This window comes from Mus pahari, chromosome 19 (genome assembly GCF_900095145.1).
Source record: "Mus pahari chromosome 19, PAHARI_EIJ_v1.1, whole genome shotgun sequence".
Lineage (NCBI taxonomy): Eukaryota > Metazoa > Chordata > Mammalia > Rodentia > Muridae > Mus > Mus pahari.
In genome coordinates this window covers 15,005,648-15,023,364 of record NC_034608.1, presented here as the reverse complement: position 1 = coordinate 15,023,364, position 17,717 = coordinate 15,005,648, and the positions used below count along the sequence as shown (strand labels likewise).

The 17,717-nt window shown below is 51.3% G+C and overlaps 1 protein-coding gene across 2 annotated transcripts in view; it reads right to left on the bottom strand.

The window, feature by feature from the left end:
- Positions 1–387: 387 nt before the first annotated feature.
- The window catches only part of Exoc3l2 (exocyst complex component 3 like 2), a 33,852-nt gene continuing 16,522 nt past the window's right edge, over positions 388–17,717 (bottom strand). The window contains exons 4-12 of one of the 2 annotated variants that reach the window (XM_029531667.1): positions 16,933–17,044; positions 14,879–14,980; positions 14,688–14,788; positions 13,854–13,964; positions 12,329–12,464; positions 8,446–8,568; positions 7,857–8,012; positions 5,233–5,354; positions 388–2,182 (exon numbers count right to left, since the gene is read on the bottom strand). In XM_029531667.1, coding sequence (XP_029387527.1) covers positions 1,891–2,182; positions 5,233–5,354; positions 7,857–8,012; positions 8,446–8,568; positions 12,329–12,464; positions 13,854–13,964; positions 14,688–14,788; positions 14,879–14,980; positions 16,933–17,044 — 1,255 coding nt within the window. In that variant the 3' untranslated portion in view covers positions 388–1,890. The remainder of the gene's footprint in view (positions 2,183–5,232; positions 5,355–7,856; positions 8,013–8,445; positions 8,569–12,328; positions 12,465–13,853; positions 13,965–14,687; positions 14,789–14,878; positions 14,981–16,932; positions 17,045–17,717) is intronic. The other variant, XM_029531666.1, reaches the window with a different exon arrangement.

Here is a 17,717-nt window from a genome sequence, read left to right as displayed (position 1 = left end):
AAAAAAAAAAAAAAAAAAAAGGAAAAAAAAATCATCAGTATTTTCTGGAGCTGGGGTCTTGGCTCAGGAGAGAGAGGACTTACTTGCCTACACAAACCCCACACAAGGTATGTTGGCCTACACCAGTCACTGTAAGAGGATCTAGGTCAAGTACATCCTCAACGATATAGTGAGTTCAAACCCAGCCTAGGCTACCTGAGACCCCCCCCCTCCAAAAAGCTTGGCCTGGGAGACAGGGGTCTGACTGTAAATATAAATATATAAGACACAGAAGCCAGGCATGCCTTCAGTCCCAGCACTCAATAGGTGGAGGCAGCTGGGTCTCTGAGTTCAAGGCCAGCCTGCTCTGCATAGTAAGACCTCCAAAAAGAGCAGTGGGACTCTACATTGCGTTTGTTATTCCATTTTATTTAGCATGGGTGTGTAGGTCAGAAGACGTTTAGGACTCCGTGTTCTCCACCATGTGGGTCCTGGGACCAGGCTCGGTCCGCTAGGCTTGGTGGCAGGCACCTTTCCCCTGCCTGATCCCACACACTTTGTGAGGTGGGGTCTTGAGATGCAGTTCAGTCTAGCCTAACACTTCTGTCATGTTGCCTCAGCCCCCGACTGCTGGGATCACAGCCCTGCTGTCGCCAAGCTGATTTTAATGACGGAGATAGCAAGTCAGAGAATGACAGAGCATGGCCACGCCGAGATTAAATACATGTGGAATTGTGTAAGTGCCCACAGACGCAGTCAGTTCCCTTCTCCTGCTCGTCAATGACACCGCGGTGTCACTTTCAGAAGGTCGAGGAAGGAGGAGGGACATCCTCTGGGCAAAGAGAAGTTAAGCACAGGAAGGACAGGAAGCACAGCACAGACACTGACACCTTCCCCTCTGCCGGCACACAGCCCAGAGGCTCAGAGTCTAGAGCCTAGGGCCGCCATGTTGTTACCAATGTCCAGATGTTGCGTGAGGTTTCAACCCCGGCCCCTGTGCTGACCCCTGGCTGCCTCCTCTTTCTGACTTCTTAAGGAAAAAATAAAATAAAACATAACCCGGGCCAGGAAGCATCCATCATGAGCTGTCCAGCTGAGGCCGGAGGGGCAGAGGTCGGCAGGGAGGTGACCTCAAGGACTCTGTGGGGATTCGGATCCGGCTAGGCTCCGGCTTGAGAGGCTGGAAATTTTCCCATCCTGAGATTTTCCTGCATCAATCCAGGAGGGCGCCCTGGATGCTGCCAGCCCAACCCCCCAGCTCCTTCCTCTCTGGGCAACGTTTCCCCCCACTCGCTAAGCACGGGTGGGGAGGGCCGTGCCAAGCAGACCTAGAACATCAGACACCGGGATGGATAAAATAGTGTTATCTGGCTCAGGACGGACAAGTGCCAGCCTCAGAACCACAGCTCAAGGACTCGGCATCAACGGGCAACTGAGGAGTATCTGGTCATTTGTGGCTTCCCTAGGAGTTGGACCCCAGCCCTTGTGGCCTTGGGTGTGTGCAAAAGAGCTTGGCCCTGGGCCCTGTTTTCCCGCCCCTGCACTTGGGACTCAGCCCTTCCTAGTGTTAAATAGAAACCTCTTTATTCTAAGTATCTACCATTCCTTAATACGTTGGATTGGGGCCAGACCTTGAGGTGAGGGGAAAGGAGGTGGGGCTGGGATATTTCTGTAGAGCCTTCCAGAAGGCTCCCCGCCATGCTGGGATACAGGGGAGGAGGGTGCGGGGAATGACCCTGGCAGCCTTGGGGAACTCTTCGCTCGTTCTGGCCTCAGTTTCCCTTCTGGAGGGGATGCTCCGGGCTGGGTGGGGTATCTAAGGAACCTCCTATCCCGGAAGTTGGTGTCTCAGGCAGGGAGCCACATGGAAGGGAGGAGGGTGTATCAGCAGCAACACAGGCACCGGGCACTTCAGCGATCAGCTCGGGCTCTAACTGGTGATGGAGGACGAGGCCGCAGGGGCAGACAAGCCAGATTGGGCCTGGCCAGCCGGGACACTGGGAGGCGTCCCAAGAGGAGAGGGAGGCCAAGACAGAAAGATGTGCGGGGCACCGGGATGTCGGCAAAGAAGGCACGGTCCCGAGAGGGTGATAGGGCACCACCTTCAGATAGTTCCAGGTCCCGGGCCACGGCCAGGATCTCCTGTCGGGCAGCTGTGTTTCGAAGACCTCTGATGTCAAGGAGGGCTGCCACATGCTTCCGCCTGTTGGGAGGGGACAGAAAGACAAAGGTCCATGGGGATCCTGGGACCCAGACTGGTCCCCAGCCCATCAGTGTACTCTGCTTGAACTCTGGAACTCTTTGTCTCATTTCCTGGTGTCATCTTGTCCCAATCCCTTGCAGACATTTCCAAATTTTCCATGTCGAATCATCCAGAACTCTCATGTCAGTAATAAAAACTTTTGTTCAGTGTCTCTAATCCTCATTAACTTAACTTTCAATCTTCACCCTAGCTTACCTCAGCAGTCTCCTTTAATAGAACATTTACAGTAATGGAGGCAAAGGATCTCACATGTAGGAGGTTCTAGGCTCTAGCACCGAGCCATGCCCCCAGCCCCTCACTGGGGGATTCTAGGCAGGGTTCTACCTCTGAACCTTATCTCTAGCCCCCCTTTAAGTTTTATTTTCAGATAGTGTCTCACTAAATTATCCAGGCTTTCCTTGAGCTTCTGATTCTCTCAGTCTCCTGAGTAAGTATATTTAAACACTCCAGTTGCCAAGTCCTAAATTCGGTCCAGGTGTGCTCACACTTGGCGGATGCCACAGCCAACGCTTAGTTCCCTCATCCAAACCTCACTGTCTCTTCATTTAGATCATTCTTGATCATTCCTGAGCTTTCAGCCCCTAGGATACTCACTCCACTAACACAGTCTGCAAATGGGGGCACCTCTGAAAATGTCACAGTACAATCCACCGCCTAATCATCTTTGCACTCAAGAGCACCTCTGCTCCACACGCCCTTATCCTAAGCCCCAGCTACTAGAAGTTTCCCCTGCACTACCATCTCAACTCCACATCAAACTTCCACAGCTGGTGTGATGGATCACACCTGGGGTTCCAGCCCTGAAATAGGAGGATGGCCATACACTGGAAGACAACCTAGGCTGCCTCAAAACAAACAAGCCCCAAGCCAAGGCTGGCAAGATGTCTTCAGTTACTCGCTGCCAAGCCTGAAGACCCAAGTTCAATCCCCAAGACCTACATGGTGGGAGGAGAGAACTGACCTCTTGCAAAGTGTCCTCTGTCCCCTGCCCCATGTGTGCACTGTGTCATGCATGCTCTTCCCTCACCCAAATAATAAATAAGAATAAAGATGTCAGGCATGGTGGCACATGCTTTTAATTCCAGCACTCAGGAAGCAGAGGCAGGTGAACCTCTGCAAGTTCAAGACCAGCCTGGTCAGCCGGGCAGTGGTGGCACAAGCCTTTAATCCCAGCACTCGGGAGGCAGAGGCAGGCGGATCTCTGAGTTCGAGGCCAGCCTGGTCTACAGAATGAATTCCAGGAAAGCCTGAGCTACACAGAAAAACCCTGTCTTGAAAAACAAAAAAAGGGGCCGGAGAGATGGCTCAGAGGTTAACAGCACTGCCTGCTCTTCCAAAGGTCCTGAGTTCAGTTCCCAGCAACCACATGGTGTGGTCTGAAGACAACTACAGTGTACTCATATAAATAAAAATAATTCTTAAAAAAAAAAAAAAAAAAAAAAAAAAACAAAAAAAAATTTTTAAAAAAAAAAGGGCTGGTGAGATGGCTCAGTGGGTAAGAGCACCCGACTGCTCTTCCGAAGGTCCTGAGTTCAAATCCCAGCAACCACACAACCATCCGTAACAGGATCTGACGCCCTCTTCTGGAGTGTCTGAAGACAGCTACAGTGTACTTACATATAATAAATAAATAAATCTTTAAAAAAAAACCAAACAAACAGAAGAAGTAAAACCCAGCCTGGTCTACAGAGAAACCTTTTCTTGGAAAAATAAAATAAACATAGCCAGCTCTAAGAAGAGCTTAGCAAGGGCCCATTCACTGGACCATTTTGCTGTGCCTGAACTCTGAGGATGCTGGGAAGCCTTGAGATAGAGTGTCCCTCCAGGACAGAACCCTCTCCCTCCACTCCAAGCCTCCAGACCTGGAACTCAGCCCTCCCCCCACCCTGCTCCTGTGGTGTCTAGCTGCCCCTGCCCTCCACAGTGCCAGGAAGTCACTCCTCCCATGGCTACTTCATTAGACCACTGTCTGTCACTCACAGGTGACAATGTCCTGCCCTGGATTTGAAATCAGGTCTGCTGGTCTGCATTCAAATCCCAGACAGTGCCACTTGACAATTGTGTTTCTCTGTGTAGCCCTGGCTGTCCTGGAACTCACTCAGTAGACCAGGCTGGCCTCGAACTCAGAAATCTGCCTGCCTCTGCCTCCTGGAATTAAAGGTGTGTGTCACCACTGCCTGGCACTTTCACCATTTCTACCATCCCCCTGTGGTGCTGTAGATGGGACTCAGCATCTTGTGTATGCTAGGTGATTGATCTACCACTGAGCTATCCAGCCCCTCCTTGGGGGTTCCAGGAAGGGGCCGCCTATTAGCCACATCACCAGCTATCAGTAAGTTTTATCAAAGTCAGTCTTTCTTTCCTTCCCTCTGTCCCCCACCCCCACCCCTTTCTTTCTTTCTTGGCTCTCTTTGTAGCCCTGGCTGTCCTGGAACTCAGAAATCCACCTCACCCCTGCCTCCAGAGTGCTGGGATTAAAGGCATGCGCCACCACCCCCTCGCTGGACTGCAGCTTTTACTGTCAAACTGTCCTAGATAATGATGAAGGTTTAATTCCCACAATTAGGGTATTACCATCCGTGGGCAGCAGACAAGGAAGATCTGGTCAAAAGGAAGTGGCCCACCTAGATTTGGACGTGCCCGCTGCTGTCCCTTGAGTGTGCGCCCACATGCCCGTGTGTGTGTGTGTGTGTGTGTGTGTGTGTGTGTGTGTGTGTGTCCCGTGTCCCCGGCGGTTCCCTGCAGGGCCAGCCCTTCCTGCCGCCGGGCGGCCTGCGCCCCCCTTGCCCCAGCTTCCTGTGACCGCTTGTTTGTTTGCGAACCCTGGTGGCGGTGGCGGCGGCAGCAGAAGGAGGGAAATCTTATTAAGAATGCCCTGGTCCCAGCAGGAAACAGCCGTCAGACCCGCTCTCCGCCGCCACCCTGCCTTGGCGCAGACCAGGAAACGCTGGGACAGATGCCAAGGAGACCCGGGGTTGGCTGCACCTCACCTGATGTCTGGGTAGTCCCGCACCAGCACCCCGACCTCCACCTGGATGCTCGGAGTGTCCTCCAACTGCAGGATCTCTGCCAAGTGTGGCACCACTTGGTCAAGCCAATAAGCCTGGGACTCCTGTGGGAACAAGGGTTTCAGGGTCACCCAATGCAAGCCCCTTCTCCCCAGTACCCTTTCCATGCTGAGCCTTGCTCCTCCCTCGCCCTTTAGTCTTCCCCATGGGTAAGAGGGCTCAGAAGGCAGACCATCAAGGCATTAGTAACAACCTTTGCTTATACGATGGAGAATCAATCCCTTATATGATCTGAGTTTTTACAGATAATCCTAGATTGGGTAACAGGAATTAAAGTCTGCCAGTTGTCTGGGCAGTGGCAATAGGAAGGCAGAGGCAGGCAGATCTCTGTGAGTTCGAGGCCAACTTGGTCTACAGAGCCACAGGTCTTCCAAAACAAACAACAACAACAACAACAACAATCTAACCAACTCCATCCAGGACTGGTAGCAAATACCTATAATCCCAGCACGGGTGGGGTGGGGGCGGGGCGCGAGCTCAGCCATCTTCAGCCATAAGGAATTTGAGGCCAGTCTCAGGTGTGTGAGACAACTCCAAAAACCAAAACCAAACAAACTTAAAAACACCCACACTAGAGAGGCAGAGGTAGGGACATTTGGGGCTGGCTACATAGTCAGAGGCTATAGCTCAAGAAACAAGAGCTAGGCCAGGCAGTGGTGGCGCACACCTTTAATCCCAGCACTCGGGAGGCAGAGGCAGGCGGATTTCTGAGTTCGAGGCCAGCCTAGTCTACAGAGTGAGTTCCAGGACAGCCAGGGCTACACAGAGAAACCCTGACTCGAAAAACCAATAAAATAAAATAAAATAAAATAAAATAAAATAAAATTTCTATCTATAAAAATGAAAAACAATCAAACAAACAAAACAAAAACAAAAAAGAAAGAAAGAAAGAAAGAAAGAAAGAAAGAAAGAAAGAAAGAAAGAAAGAAAGAAAGAGACACTTGATGGGGGAGGGGCGTGTAAGACAGAGTTATTCCAGGTGGGGCTGAGGGCCAGCATGGGCAAGGCTCTCAGTTCTGTCTTCTGCTCTGCCACCAAAAAGGGGTAGAGTGTCATCATTCAGAAAGCATGGCTAAAACGTCCAGAGGGCCACCCTGTGCTCTTTCAAAGGGCTGCCTGTAAGTCCACAACAATTACCATGAAAATGTTTCAGTAAGTGAAACTATAAACTCCCAAGGACACACAGGCTATGAATCCCTAGAGCAGCTCGTGAGTTCGCGGGCCACCCTTCCTGCCCGTGACAACTGGACAAGAAAGATTTGGGACTGCAAATTCTTGGATTTGGTGATATTTGGATTCAGAAAATTGTTTGGGTTTTTTTGTTCGTTTGTTTTTTGAGACAGGGTTTCTCTGTGTAGCCCTGGCTGACCTGGAATTCACTCTGTAGACCAGGCTGGCCTCAAACTCAGAAATCCGCCTGCCTCTGCCTCCAGAGTGCTGGGATTAAAGGCGTGTACAACCACGCCCGGCCCATTTTGTTTGTTTTTGAGACAAGGTCTCACTGCATAGTTTTTTTTTTTTTTTTTTTGGTTTTTCAAGACAGGGTTTTTCTGTGTGTAGCATTGGCTGGCCTGGAACTCACTCTGAAGACCAGGCTGGCCTTGAACTCAGAAATTCCACTGCCTCTGCCTCCCAAGTGCTGGGATTAAAGGTGTGTACAACCACGCCCGGCCACTGCATAGCTTTGACTGGCCAGGACCTCAATGTGTAGACCAGGCTGACTCTAAATCATGATCCCCCTGCTTCATCCTTCTTAGTGCTCTGATTACAGGATTACCATATCTAGAATATTTTTTTTTCTTTAAAAATACTTTAGGTCTGGAGAGATGGCTCAGACATTAAGAACACTGACTGCTATTCCAAAGGTCCTGAGTTCAATTCCCAGCAACCACATGGTGGCTCACAACCATCTGTAATGAGATCTGATGCCCTCTTCTAGTGTGTCTGAAGACAGCTATAGTGCACTCATATACATTAAATAAATACATAATTCTTTAAAAAGAAATACTTTAGCTGGGCAAAGTGGTTGCACACCTTCAATCCCAGCACTCAGAAGAGGAAGAAGGCAGAAGAAGGCAGATCTCTGTGAGTTTGAGGCAAATTTGATCTACATAGCAAATTCCAGGACAGTCAGGCGTGCATAAACAAGACTTGTTTTAAATGTATGGGTGTTCTCTCTGCGCCGTGTGAGTGAATGCCTGGAGCCCAAGAAGCCAGAATACAGTGTTGGATGAATTAAGGAGCCGCCATGTGGGGGCTGCTAATCGAATCCGAGTTCTTTGCAAGAAGTAACCAGGGCTCTCTAACACCCTGCCCTCGCCCTTTTTCGGTCTTCTTGGACTTGAAATTCGCAATCCTGCCTCTGCATCCCTAGTACTGGGTGACGGCAGGTGTGCATCATCACGAACCGAACTTCCCTGTTCTGCTTTGGAAGCCAAGCTGACCCCCCACCCCACCCCACTCCGGACAGCCCCACCCCCAGCTCTCACCTGTCTCTCCCCCCACCCGCCCCGGGTTTGCCCAGCCCAGCCCAGCCTGGCACTCACCAGCCGCCGAAACAACCGCTGCAGCTGCGCCGCGTCTTCGCGGAGCCTCCCCGCCACACGGCTGCGGGTCCTCGCAGAGCGACAGCGCAGGCGACCGCGGAGCAGTGGCCGCACGTACTCCACCAGCGCCCGTCGGTGCAGCTCAGCCACCAAAACCTGGGGACGGTGGGAGACCGGGACACGCTCTAGATCGCTCCCACCCAGTAGGCTTTCGGGGGACCCTTGTTTCAAGCTCTGCCCACACAGGCGGGACACTCCTGACACACGTGGGAACCCTCCGCTCCTCACGGAGTGCCCGGCTCCTTTAAAGTCAGACTCTCTTACGGATCCCCTCATCCTAACAGATCCTTAGTCGGATCCTACACACAACACCACTTTCCCTAAGGTGTGCCACACCCCAGGCTTTCCCAAAGTCTTCCTAGCAGAGGCTCCAACCTGTCCCTGCACCCCGTTTTCCAGGGCTACGCCTCCCTCTGCAGGCCCCAGATGAGGAGCCACCTATGTGTTTCTAGAAAACACTCCTCACTTGGTAGGGTCTCCCCCAGGACAAGAGCTCTCTGGGCATCTCTGGCCCCTCCCATCCGCTCACCTGGTACGGTTCATCCTGCATCCTGCGCAGGGCCAGGGCCTGGGCGCCGAGCGTGCCCACGATGCCATCCAGAGCTTCGGAACTGCTCAGCCACTTCCTGCGCATCAGCTTGTTGAAGTGAGGCTGGTAGGACAGTGCGGAAGGGAGGGTTTCAGCCTCCTTCCACCACTCCCACACTTCTCTTAGGAAAATCTCCCCCGACCTATCCCTTTTGATGCTGGCAATACAGGCTGGCCTTGAATTCTTGATCCCCTTGCTTCCATCTCCCAAATCCTGGGATTACAGGTGTGTGTCACTTCAAACTCTTCCCAAAGGAAAACAAACCCCAACCCCCCCCCCCCCGTGGTGGTGGTGGTTGAGGATCTAGCTCCCCAATGCTGGGATTTACAGGGCACATTCTCCTTTAATCCCAGCACTTGGGAGGCAGAGGCAGTCGAATTTCTGAGTTCGAGGCCAGCCTGGTCTACAAAGTGAGTTCCGGGACAGCCAGGGCTACACAGAGAAACCCTGTCTCAAAAAAAAAAAAAAAAAAAAAAAAAAAAAGAATTCCTGGAGGGGGAAATCCAGTTAGATCAATGTGTCCTGAGAGACCATTAGCATCATGTCCCAGGGCTTAGTGCAAAATGAAAACTAGAGACCCATTGCTGAGTGGTTGCACACCCCTTTAATCCTGGCACTCACACAGGCATGGTGACTTTAATCCCAGTACTCAGGATGCAGAAGCAGGCATGATCTCTGTGAGTTCAAGGCCAGCCTGGTATACTTAAGGAGTCTCAGACATAGTGAAACCCTATCTAAAGACAACAAAAACTGGAAACCATCCTTCAAAAACTACTAGGACTTTCAGAACTTTGTCCATTGTTTTCATCATCATCATCATCATCATTATTTTGGTTTTCTCTGTGTAGCCCTGATTGTCCCAAAGTCTGTCTGTAGACCAGGTTGGCCTCAAACTCAGAGATTCAAGTGCTGAGATTAAAGGTGTGTACTAACACACCCTGCTTGATTATTATCATTATAAGTTCAATCTCTCCATCACTGAGTCAAAGTGGCAACTTCTAGTTTGTTTGGAAAGTCAGTTATGTCAAGTGATGGTTCGCTGGGATACACAGGTGAAAGGATGTCTTGCTAAAGCAGACAGGCGAAAGAATGTTTTCCTGAAGCAGACAAAGATAAAGGGATGTTTTTCTATAGTGTTCACGCAAAGGGACCTGCGATGAAGTTGTATAGCTATGACCCCACAGGCAGTGGGAGATGGGCACTGAGCCTTGGTTTGCTTGGCTCTGCCTTGTTATCCTTCGCCAGTGACACACATGGATTGATTTGCCTTACATAACGTTGTTGAGCTCAATTTGTGGTAATGTGGCCATTGAGAGAAACTTCTCATGAAGTTCCTGAGGCAGTTTGCCACTCCCACAACCTCACCCTGGATCAGTTGGTGAGCCTGGCAGTTTCTTCAGGATTGCACTGCATCCGACTGCTGGTTCATGCATGGTGTCTGCCTGCCTAGAGGACTGGACTGTAGCGGCTGATTTGTATTTGGTGTTTGCTAGGGGACTGAACTGCTGACAAAGAAGTACATCCCCAAAGAACTTTTGCTGAACAGGCCCATTTCTCCCACACCCTAATAACGTTTCTATTCCACTACCTCTGCTGGGTGGTGGGCTAGCGGAGAGGTTGATAAAATGTGTGCCTACACTGAGTGATATCCTAGTCCTCAATTTTCAGAGTGTCAAGTACCCCAGGCTAACTCTCAATCACACAACGTGACAAGGAAGAATTAGGCCTCGCCTTGCCTTGAATACACGTGTTCTGGGGAGTTGTGTGACCCCAAAGTCCAGACTGTTGCATAATAGAGATTGGAAGGATGAGGCTGGCCCAGGGGGTAGGACTGGAACAAACAAGGCCTCCTGGATGTGAGGGGGGTCGGCTTCCCCTTGACAACACAAGGGACCCATAAGTAGGGGAGGGAGAGGCCAGATCCCCACCCTACCTGGCATATACCAGTATTTGTGCTTGCGCAGGCACAGTCACTTGTATGTGTGCACAGCTCGGCAAACGTACAGGCTAAGTGGTCACGTCTGCCCTGTCTGACTCCGTGTGTCTCCCTTCCTGCTGTGCCTCCTCGGTGACCAAGTGCCAGGTTTATCTCCTAACCTCGCTCCTTCCCTTCCTTTCTTGCCTATCAGCGTTCTCAGACCTTCCGTGCCTCTAATTTCGTATCTCAGAACATGCACTGAGTGAAGGCGAAGACAAAGGACCTCTTTAAAAACAAAGACTCCTGTCTGGAAGCCTGATACTGGGAGGGGGGAGGCCAGCCTGGACTACATGTTGAGTTACAGGCTAGCCAGGGCTACATAGAAAGACCCTGTCCCAACTACCCACACACATCAAAAAAGGAGTCAAGCTTGCTATGGGGATGCACACTTTTAATCCCACCCTGAGGAAGCAGGCGCAAGTAGATTTCTGTGAGTTTCAAGCTAGCGTGGGCAATATAATGAGACAGGCATTCAGTGGGGGGAGTTGGAAATGAAGCTCAGTGGTAGAGCCCCTGCCTAGAATCCCCCAGTGAGGGGTGGGGGTGGGAAACTCTGAACTTGGTCTCCAGCTCCTTAAAGAGGCAGGAAAGCAAAGGTCTGGCATCCCCTGCTGCAGTAAGTGCTTTGGGAGAGAAACCCACAGGGAATTAGTACTAGAATCTCCTCATTTCTTCCTTCCCCACATGGGGGTGGAGCTACGTGGCACAGGTTGACTCTGAATTCCTAGATTCAAGGGGTCCTTCCTGCCTCCGCCTTCCTAGTAGCTGGAAGTACAAGTGTGCACTCGCACACCCCCTGACGAGTCACTATCCAATATGTATGTCTGTATGTCTGAATGTCTGTCTGTCTGTCTGTCTGTCTGTCTGTCTGTCTGTATTTGTATTTAGAGACAGGGTCTCATTCCTTATCTCTGGCTGGCCTGGAACTCGTTTTGTAGACTAGCCTGGCTTTGAACTGCCTCTCAAATGCTGAGATTAAAAGCATGTGCTACCGTGGCTGGGCAGACAAGGTGCTGTATTTTAAGTGGAATAATCAGGCTTTTGTTTTGTTTTGTTTTGTTTTGTTTTTTGTTTTTGTTTTTCAAGACAGGGTTTCCTCTGTGTAGCCCTGGCTGTCCTGGAACTCACTCTGTAGACCAGGCTGGCCTCGGACTCAGAAATCCGCCTGCCTCTGCCTCCCGAGTGCTGGGATTAAAGGCGTGCGCCACCACGCCCGGCTATAGTCAGGCATTTCTGCAAGGAGGAGGGGCCACAGGGCTGTAAGGTGAGGAAGGGGCACCCAAGCAGAGGGATCCAAGGCCTGGGACCCAGGGGTGGGGATTTGATCAGGAGACTCAGAAAGGGAGGGTATGAGGTCTCAGGACAGCTGGGTGCCTGGGGCGAGGGCGAGGCTTCTGGCTTTTTCTACCAGGGAGCTGGGGGTCTAGGATGGCTTCTCAGTGGAGATGGAATACATGGGGTCTGTTCATACCACCGACTGAGTGGCTCCCTCCCTGCTGCCCACACCCACACGGGTGCTTACCCATCCTATTACATCACCCCCTCATGGCATTTAAAGAGGCCCTGGGGGTATAGGGTCATGAATTTGTGGGACCTTGGAGGACAACACAGTACACAAGCCGTCGGCTGGCGGCTCTCAGTCCATCCCACTCAGCCATGCCCTCCCCCCTCTTCCTTCCTATGCCCCCCTTTTCTCCCCTCAAACAGTCCCAACTCGGCCATCATCCCCAGTCCCCCACCCTTGCTTCCCCGAACACTGAGTCATGGGTTAGAAGGAACTGGGGTGTGGAGAGTGATGCCAACCCATCCTGGCACAGCCTCACCCCAGGCCCCCACCTCACTCACCTGTAGTTCCTGGAACAACACTTCAGTAAGGACACGATGGCAGAGTCGGGTCACACGGTCCAGAGCGACGGCTGAAGCTTCCCGGGCCGGTTCACTCTCAGGGGGCCCCACCCTGGCCAGTCGTTCAGCCAGAGACCTGTGAGGACCAACAGGCTCAGAGTCAAGGTCTTCTAAAACCTGAACACCCGTGCTGGGACCAGCTGGGCCTGGGGTAGCAGAGCTGTGATCCCAGTTACAGAAGAAGCTGAGGCAGGGGGATACAAAGTTCAAGGTCAGCCTGGGCTACAGGGTGACTTAAGACTTGCCAGAATAGGGCTGGAGAGATGGCTCAGTGGTTAAGAGGACCCAGGTTTGGATCCCAGCACCGACATGGCAGATCACAAGCATCCATAACTCCAGTTCCATGGAATCCTACATCTCCTTCTGACCACTGAAAAGACTGTCCTCACCTGCACATGTGTGAGCACACACATGCATACACACAGTTATACACGCATACACATGCACATGCACACAAGCACATAGACATGCATTCACACACACACTCATGCACATATGCATAAATACACACATACACATGCACATGGACACACAAATACACACGTGAATACACACATGCAAACACACACACATGCAAACACACACAGGCACACACACATACAGACACATGCATACAGACACATGCGTACACACATGCACATATTCACACACACACACTCATGCACACGTGCATACACAAACTCATACACACACATACACATGCATACACACATGCACACGCACATACACACACAAACATGAAACACACAGAGGCATACACACAAAAGGACTAAAATAAATCTTTTTCTGAAAGACAGAAAGGGTAAAACTCTTGCCTCGCCTGTTACAGCTCAGATTGGATATATTTAATTATATATGCTGGGAAGATAATTCTGATTGCTTGTGAGAGAACTCTAAGAAACCAAGACAAGAGTCTTGTGACAGCTGTTTCTTCAAAACAACACAACACAACACAGCATGTGTATCCACGTCCACCTTTGCGTCGTGTGCCTTTGGAGGCCAGGAGAGGGCGTCAGCTTCCTTGGATCTGGAAGCCTGCGAATGTGGATACTAGGAATCGAACCTTGGTCCCTTGGAAAAACAGCTGAGCCAGCTCTCCAGCCCCAATCTTGTCATTTGAGACAAGAGGTTCTGGACTCTGCACTGACGTCATAGATGCGTGTCCCTTTGCCGGGCTTTTACAATGGCTCCTGGGAATCCACACTCAGGCCTTCATGAGCGATATCGTCAGTCTTTCAGCATAGCTTCTACATTTCTCCAATTCTAACACATCAATGTTCTCCTTAAATGGTTGTGCGCCACAATCTGGGCAGCCATGGGTTTCCCCAAGGTCCGCCAGATACCACGCCTCTAAAGTTCTACGCATGCTCCCTCTCACACTCAATGACACCCACTCAGGAACCCCCCCCCCCAAATCCAGCCGTCACCCAAGACTTCCACACACTGTCCCCATGGATGTTCTCACCTCAGGGGGGGCCCACAGTTGACCATCGAGATAGTCCTGCTGATGTAGGTGTCAGAGGGTAGCTCTCGGATCCCCGGGTTCTCGTGAAATCGTTCCACTCGCTGCTGGAAGCTGGCAGGAGAGAGGGAAATGGGCACAGATGGTACAGCCTGCTGCTCAGGGTCCCATGTGGGCATTCAGCCTATCAATTAAAGCAGATCCTGCTCCCCAGTGTCTCTGACCCTCCTATTCTTATTTCCAATCACCCACCCCAAGTGCTGGAGATTGAACCCAAGAGTCTTACACCGTCAGGCAATCTGTCTAGGACTGAGCAATCCCCTCAGCCCCTTATTAAACCACTGAGCCATCTCTTGAGCCCCAGTATCATACATATTTGAGGTAAGTGCTTTACCATTGAGTCACAGCCCCTCACTGGGGGATTCTAGGCAGGGGCTCTACCACTGAGCCACGCCCCCAGCCCCTCACTGGGGGATTCTAGGCAGGGGCTCTACCACTGAGCCACACCCCCAGCCCCTCACTGGGGGATTCTAGCAAGTGCTGAGTCACACCTCCAAGATTCTTGTTGCCTTTCTGTTCTTTCTTCTTTGTAAAGATTCATTTAATATTAATTATTAGTACGAATGTGTCTTTGTGCCTGAGAAAGACTATAGATATTGGATCTTCCTGGAGCTGGAGTCACAGGTCGTTGCAAGCTACCTCACGGTGGGTACCGGGGTTAGTCCTCTGGTCCACAGCTTACTGTGCCCTCTTGCTGCCATTTATCCTGACCGGCTCAGTGTGAACCGGATTCCGATGGCCAGCCTGTCAGCCCATCCTCTCCCCACTGTCCCTCACCTCTGTAGGAACTCTGCCAGCCCTCCCAGGCAGCAGTAGGCCATTCTCTCCACGAACTCCTGACTGATGTGGGGTGCTCTCTCCGTGTGCTCTTCTAGCAGCTGTGTGGACCAGGAGGAGGAAAGGAGACACATTGTGGGTCACCTTCCTCCCCTCTCAGGGGCGGGGCGAGCCTACCTTCGTCCTCCCACCTCACAAACATCCTGGGCCAGGTTGCTGGGTCGGTAGTCCATGCTGCCCCACTGTTCCTCATCTTCCTGCAACACTCGAAGAAGGGCTGCTCGGGTCTGAGCCTGCAACAGGGGGATGGACCAGCAGAAGTCAGGCGTAGCCTGGGACCTTGCTCTCTCCTCCCACCATCCTCACCTCGATGCCTCACTGTGAAGTTCTGGGTTCAACCCACAAACTCCTAGGTCAAAGTGGTGCTTGGGAAAAGAAGCTGACCACAGACTCCCCAGCCTCCTCCTTCCCTGTCTGGGGTTGAGGATGACAGACTAAAACCCTGTGAGTTGGTTTTAGAGTTTCTTTCTTTCTTCCTTCCTTCCTTCCTTTCTTTTTTTTCTTAAATAATTTATTTATTTAATGTATGTGAGTACACTGTCGCTCTCTTCAGACATACCAGAAGAGGGCACCATTACAGATGGTTGCGATCTACCATGTGGTTGCTGGGATTTGAACTCAGGACCTCTGGAAAAGCAGTCAGTGCTCTTAAGCACTGAGCCATCTCTCCAGCACCTGGAGTTTCTTTCTTTTTCCTTTTCTGCTCTTTTCTTTTCGTTTGTTTGTTTGTTTTTTTCTGAGACAGGGTTTCTCTGTATAGCCCTGGCTGTCCTAGAACTCACTTTGTAGACCAGGTTGGCCTAGAACTCAGAAATCCGCCTGCCTCTGCCTCCCGAGTGCTGGGATTAAAGGTGTGCGCCACCACGCCCGGCTTTTTGTTTGTTTGTTTGTTTGTTTTTGTTTTCTTTTCCTTTTTCTTTTTTTTGGGGGGGGGTGAGTGGGTGAGGAATACATAAATCAGGCAGTGGTAGTGGTACACACTTTTAATCCCAGCACTTGGGACACAGAAGCAGGCAGATTTCTGAGTTCAAAGCCAGTCTGGTCTGCAGAGTGAGTTCTAGGACAGCCAGAGCTACACAGAGAAACCCTGCCTCAAAAAAACCAAAAAAAAAAAAAAAAAAAAAAAAAGCCAAAGGCTAAAAGACTAAAAGGTTAGGGGCGTGGCTCAGTGGTAGAGCCTCTGCCTAGAATCCCCCAGTGAGGGGCTGGGGGGCCAGGGTGTGGCTCAGTGTAGAGCCCCTGCCTAGAATCCCCCAGTGAGGGGCTGGGGGTGTGGTTGTATAGTAGAACTCTTGCAAAAGGCCCTTTTCATTCCAGTAATATGTGGGGGACACAGAAAGAACTGCAAAAGTTTGAGTGTCTGATTCCCTGGTCCAGCAGAGTGTCTTGAACCCAAGTGAGAGTAACTTGATGTGTGTGATTCCAACAGACCCACCATTAACTACTGGGTTTTTTTTGTTTTTGTTTGTTTTGTTTTTTTTTTTTTTGTTTTGTCTTTTTGAAATAGAATCCCACTGTGTAGCTTCGTTGGTCTGGAACTCCCTAAGTAGACCAGGCTGGCCTGAACTCATCTGCCTTGCTCTGCTTCCTGGGGGCTAGAATTAAGGATGTGCCAGCAGTGAGAAGGAGCCATCTGTTGCTTTCTCGGCTCAGATGTGTGAGCACATTACGTGGATGCTGGGCTCCTGTGAGCATCAAGCCTTGGCGTGAGACGCTGCGCCCAGCTTTCTCTTGTTACTAGGGTTGAAATGTCTGAACTGATCATATTTCTTTGTGTTGTGGTACGGCATGCTGGAGAAGAGACACAGAATGTAGAAACAGCAGGCACGGTGGTATGGGCAGAGGCTGAGACACGATAAGGAGTTCAAGGCCAGTCTGACCCTGTGTCAAAAGAAAAAAAGTTAATAATAAAGAGATAAGAGAGAAAAAGAGAGAGAAAGATGGGGAGGAAGGGGAGAAGGGAGAAAAAGAGATAAAAGGGGGAGGGAAGAAGGAAGGGAGGGAAGGAGAATAGATGGAAGGAAGGTCTGCTATGGATCTGTGTGTCAATGGCCATTAGACAGAACTCAGGTCACCACAGGGAAAGGGAAACAGCTAGTGGGTGAGGGGAGGCCTTCCAGGCCCATAGTGCCCTCCCTCATTCTACAGAGCCCCTCCCCATCCCAAGTGGCCACTTTGGAGGTACCTTCACGTCTGTGACACATTCATCTTCCAGACCCCGAAGCGTGCCAGCAGACAGGAGGGGCCCCAGCTCTCCGTTCTCCAAGGCAACCAGGTCTACCAGGCCCAGGATCTCCCTGTGATGGGAAGTAAGAGACAGAGAGGTCTGTGAGAGGTGGGGCTGGGTCCCGGGCCCCTCCACGTGCCCCACTGCCGCGGTGTTGGCGACCCTGGGCCACTCCCTTCCTCTCTCGGGTCAGCCTTCCGCAATTCTCAAAGGAAGCGTTTAGAATTATGTTTCCCTCGGCTCTGGCACTCTGAGTCAGATCCCCTGATGGATGGTGTCCGGGCAAGACGCAGCTGTCAGGTTGAGACTTGAAAAGCTGACAGGGAAATCTCTCCCAGGATCAGCCTCGCCAGGAGGAGGCTCCTTCCCCCACCTGGCTGGGGATGAGGGTGGGGATAGGGAGTGGGGGCTGGTGGGGGCTTCCCAACCCAGCTCCAAACTGGACCCTCTCAGGCAAGCTGAGCAACATCTCCATCGCCCACTTCCCACCTTCCAATCACGAACCCTCAGAAGACTTTTCCTTGTGGGATCTGCCTGCTCAGAAATGCCATCTTCCTCTGATTCTTAGCCCATGCCTTATCGCTTCCGAGAGCTTTCCGGACCCATATCCTGCTTCTACCTGTCATGGACAGTCTGAGACTTCACTGACAAGGGTTCTAATGGCTACCAGCTTTTCCCTTCCTGCCCTTTTCGGGACAGCATTCCGAGCTTCTCTCTCTCTCTCTTTTTTTTTTTTTTTTTTT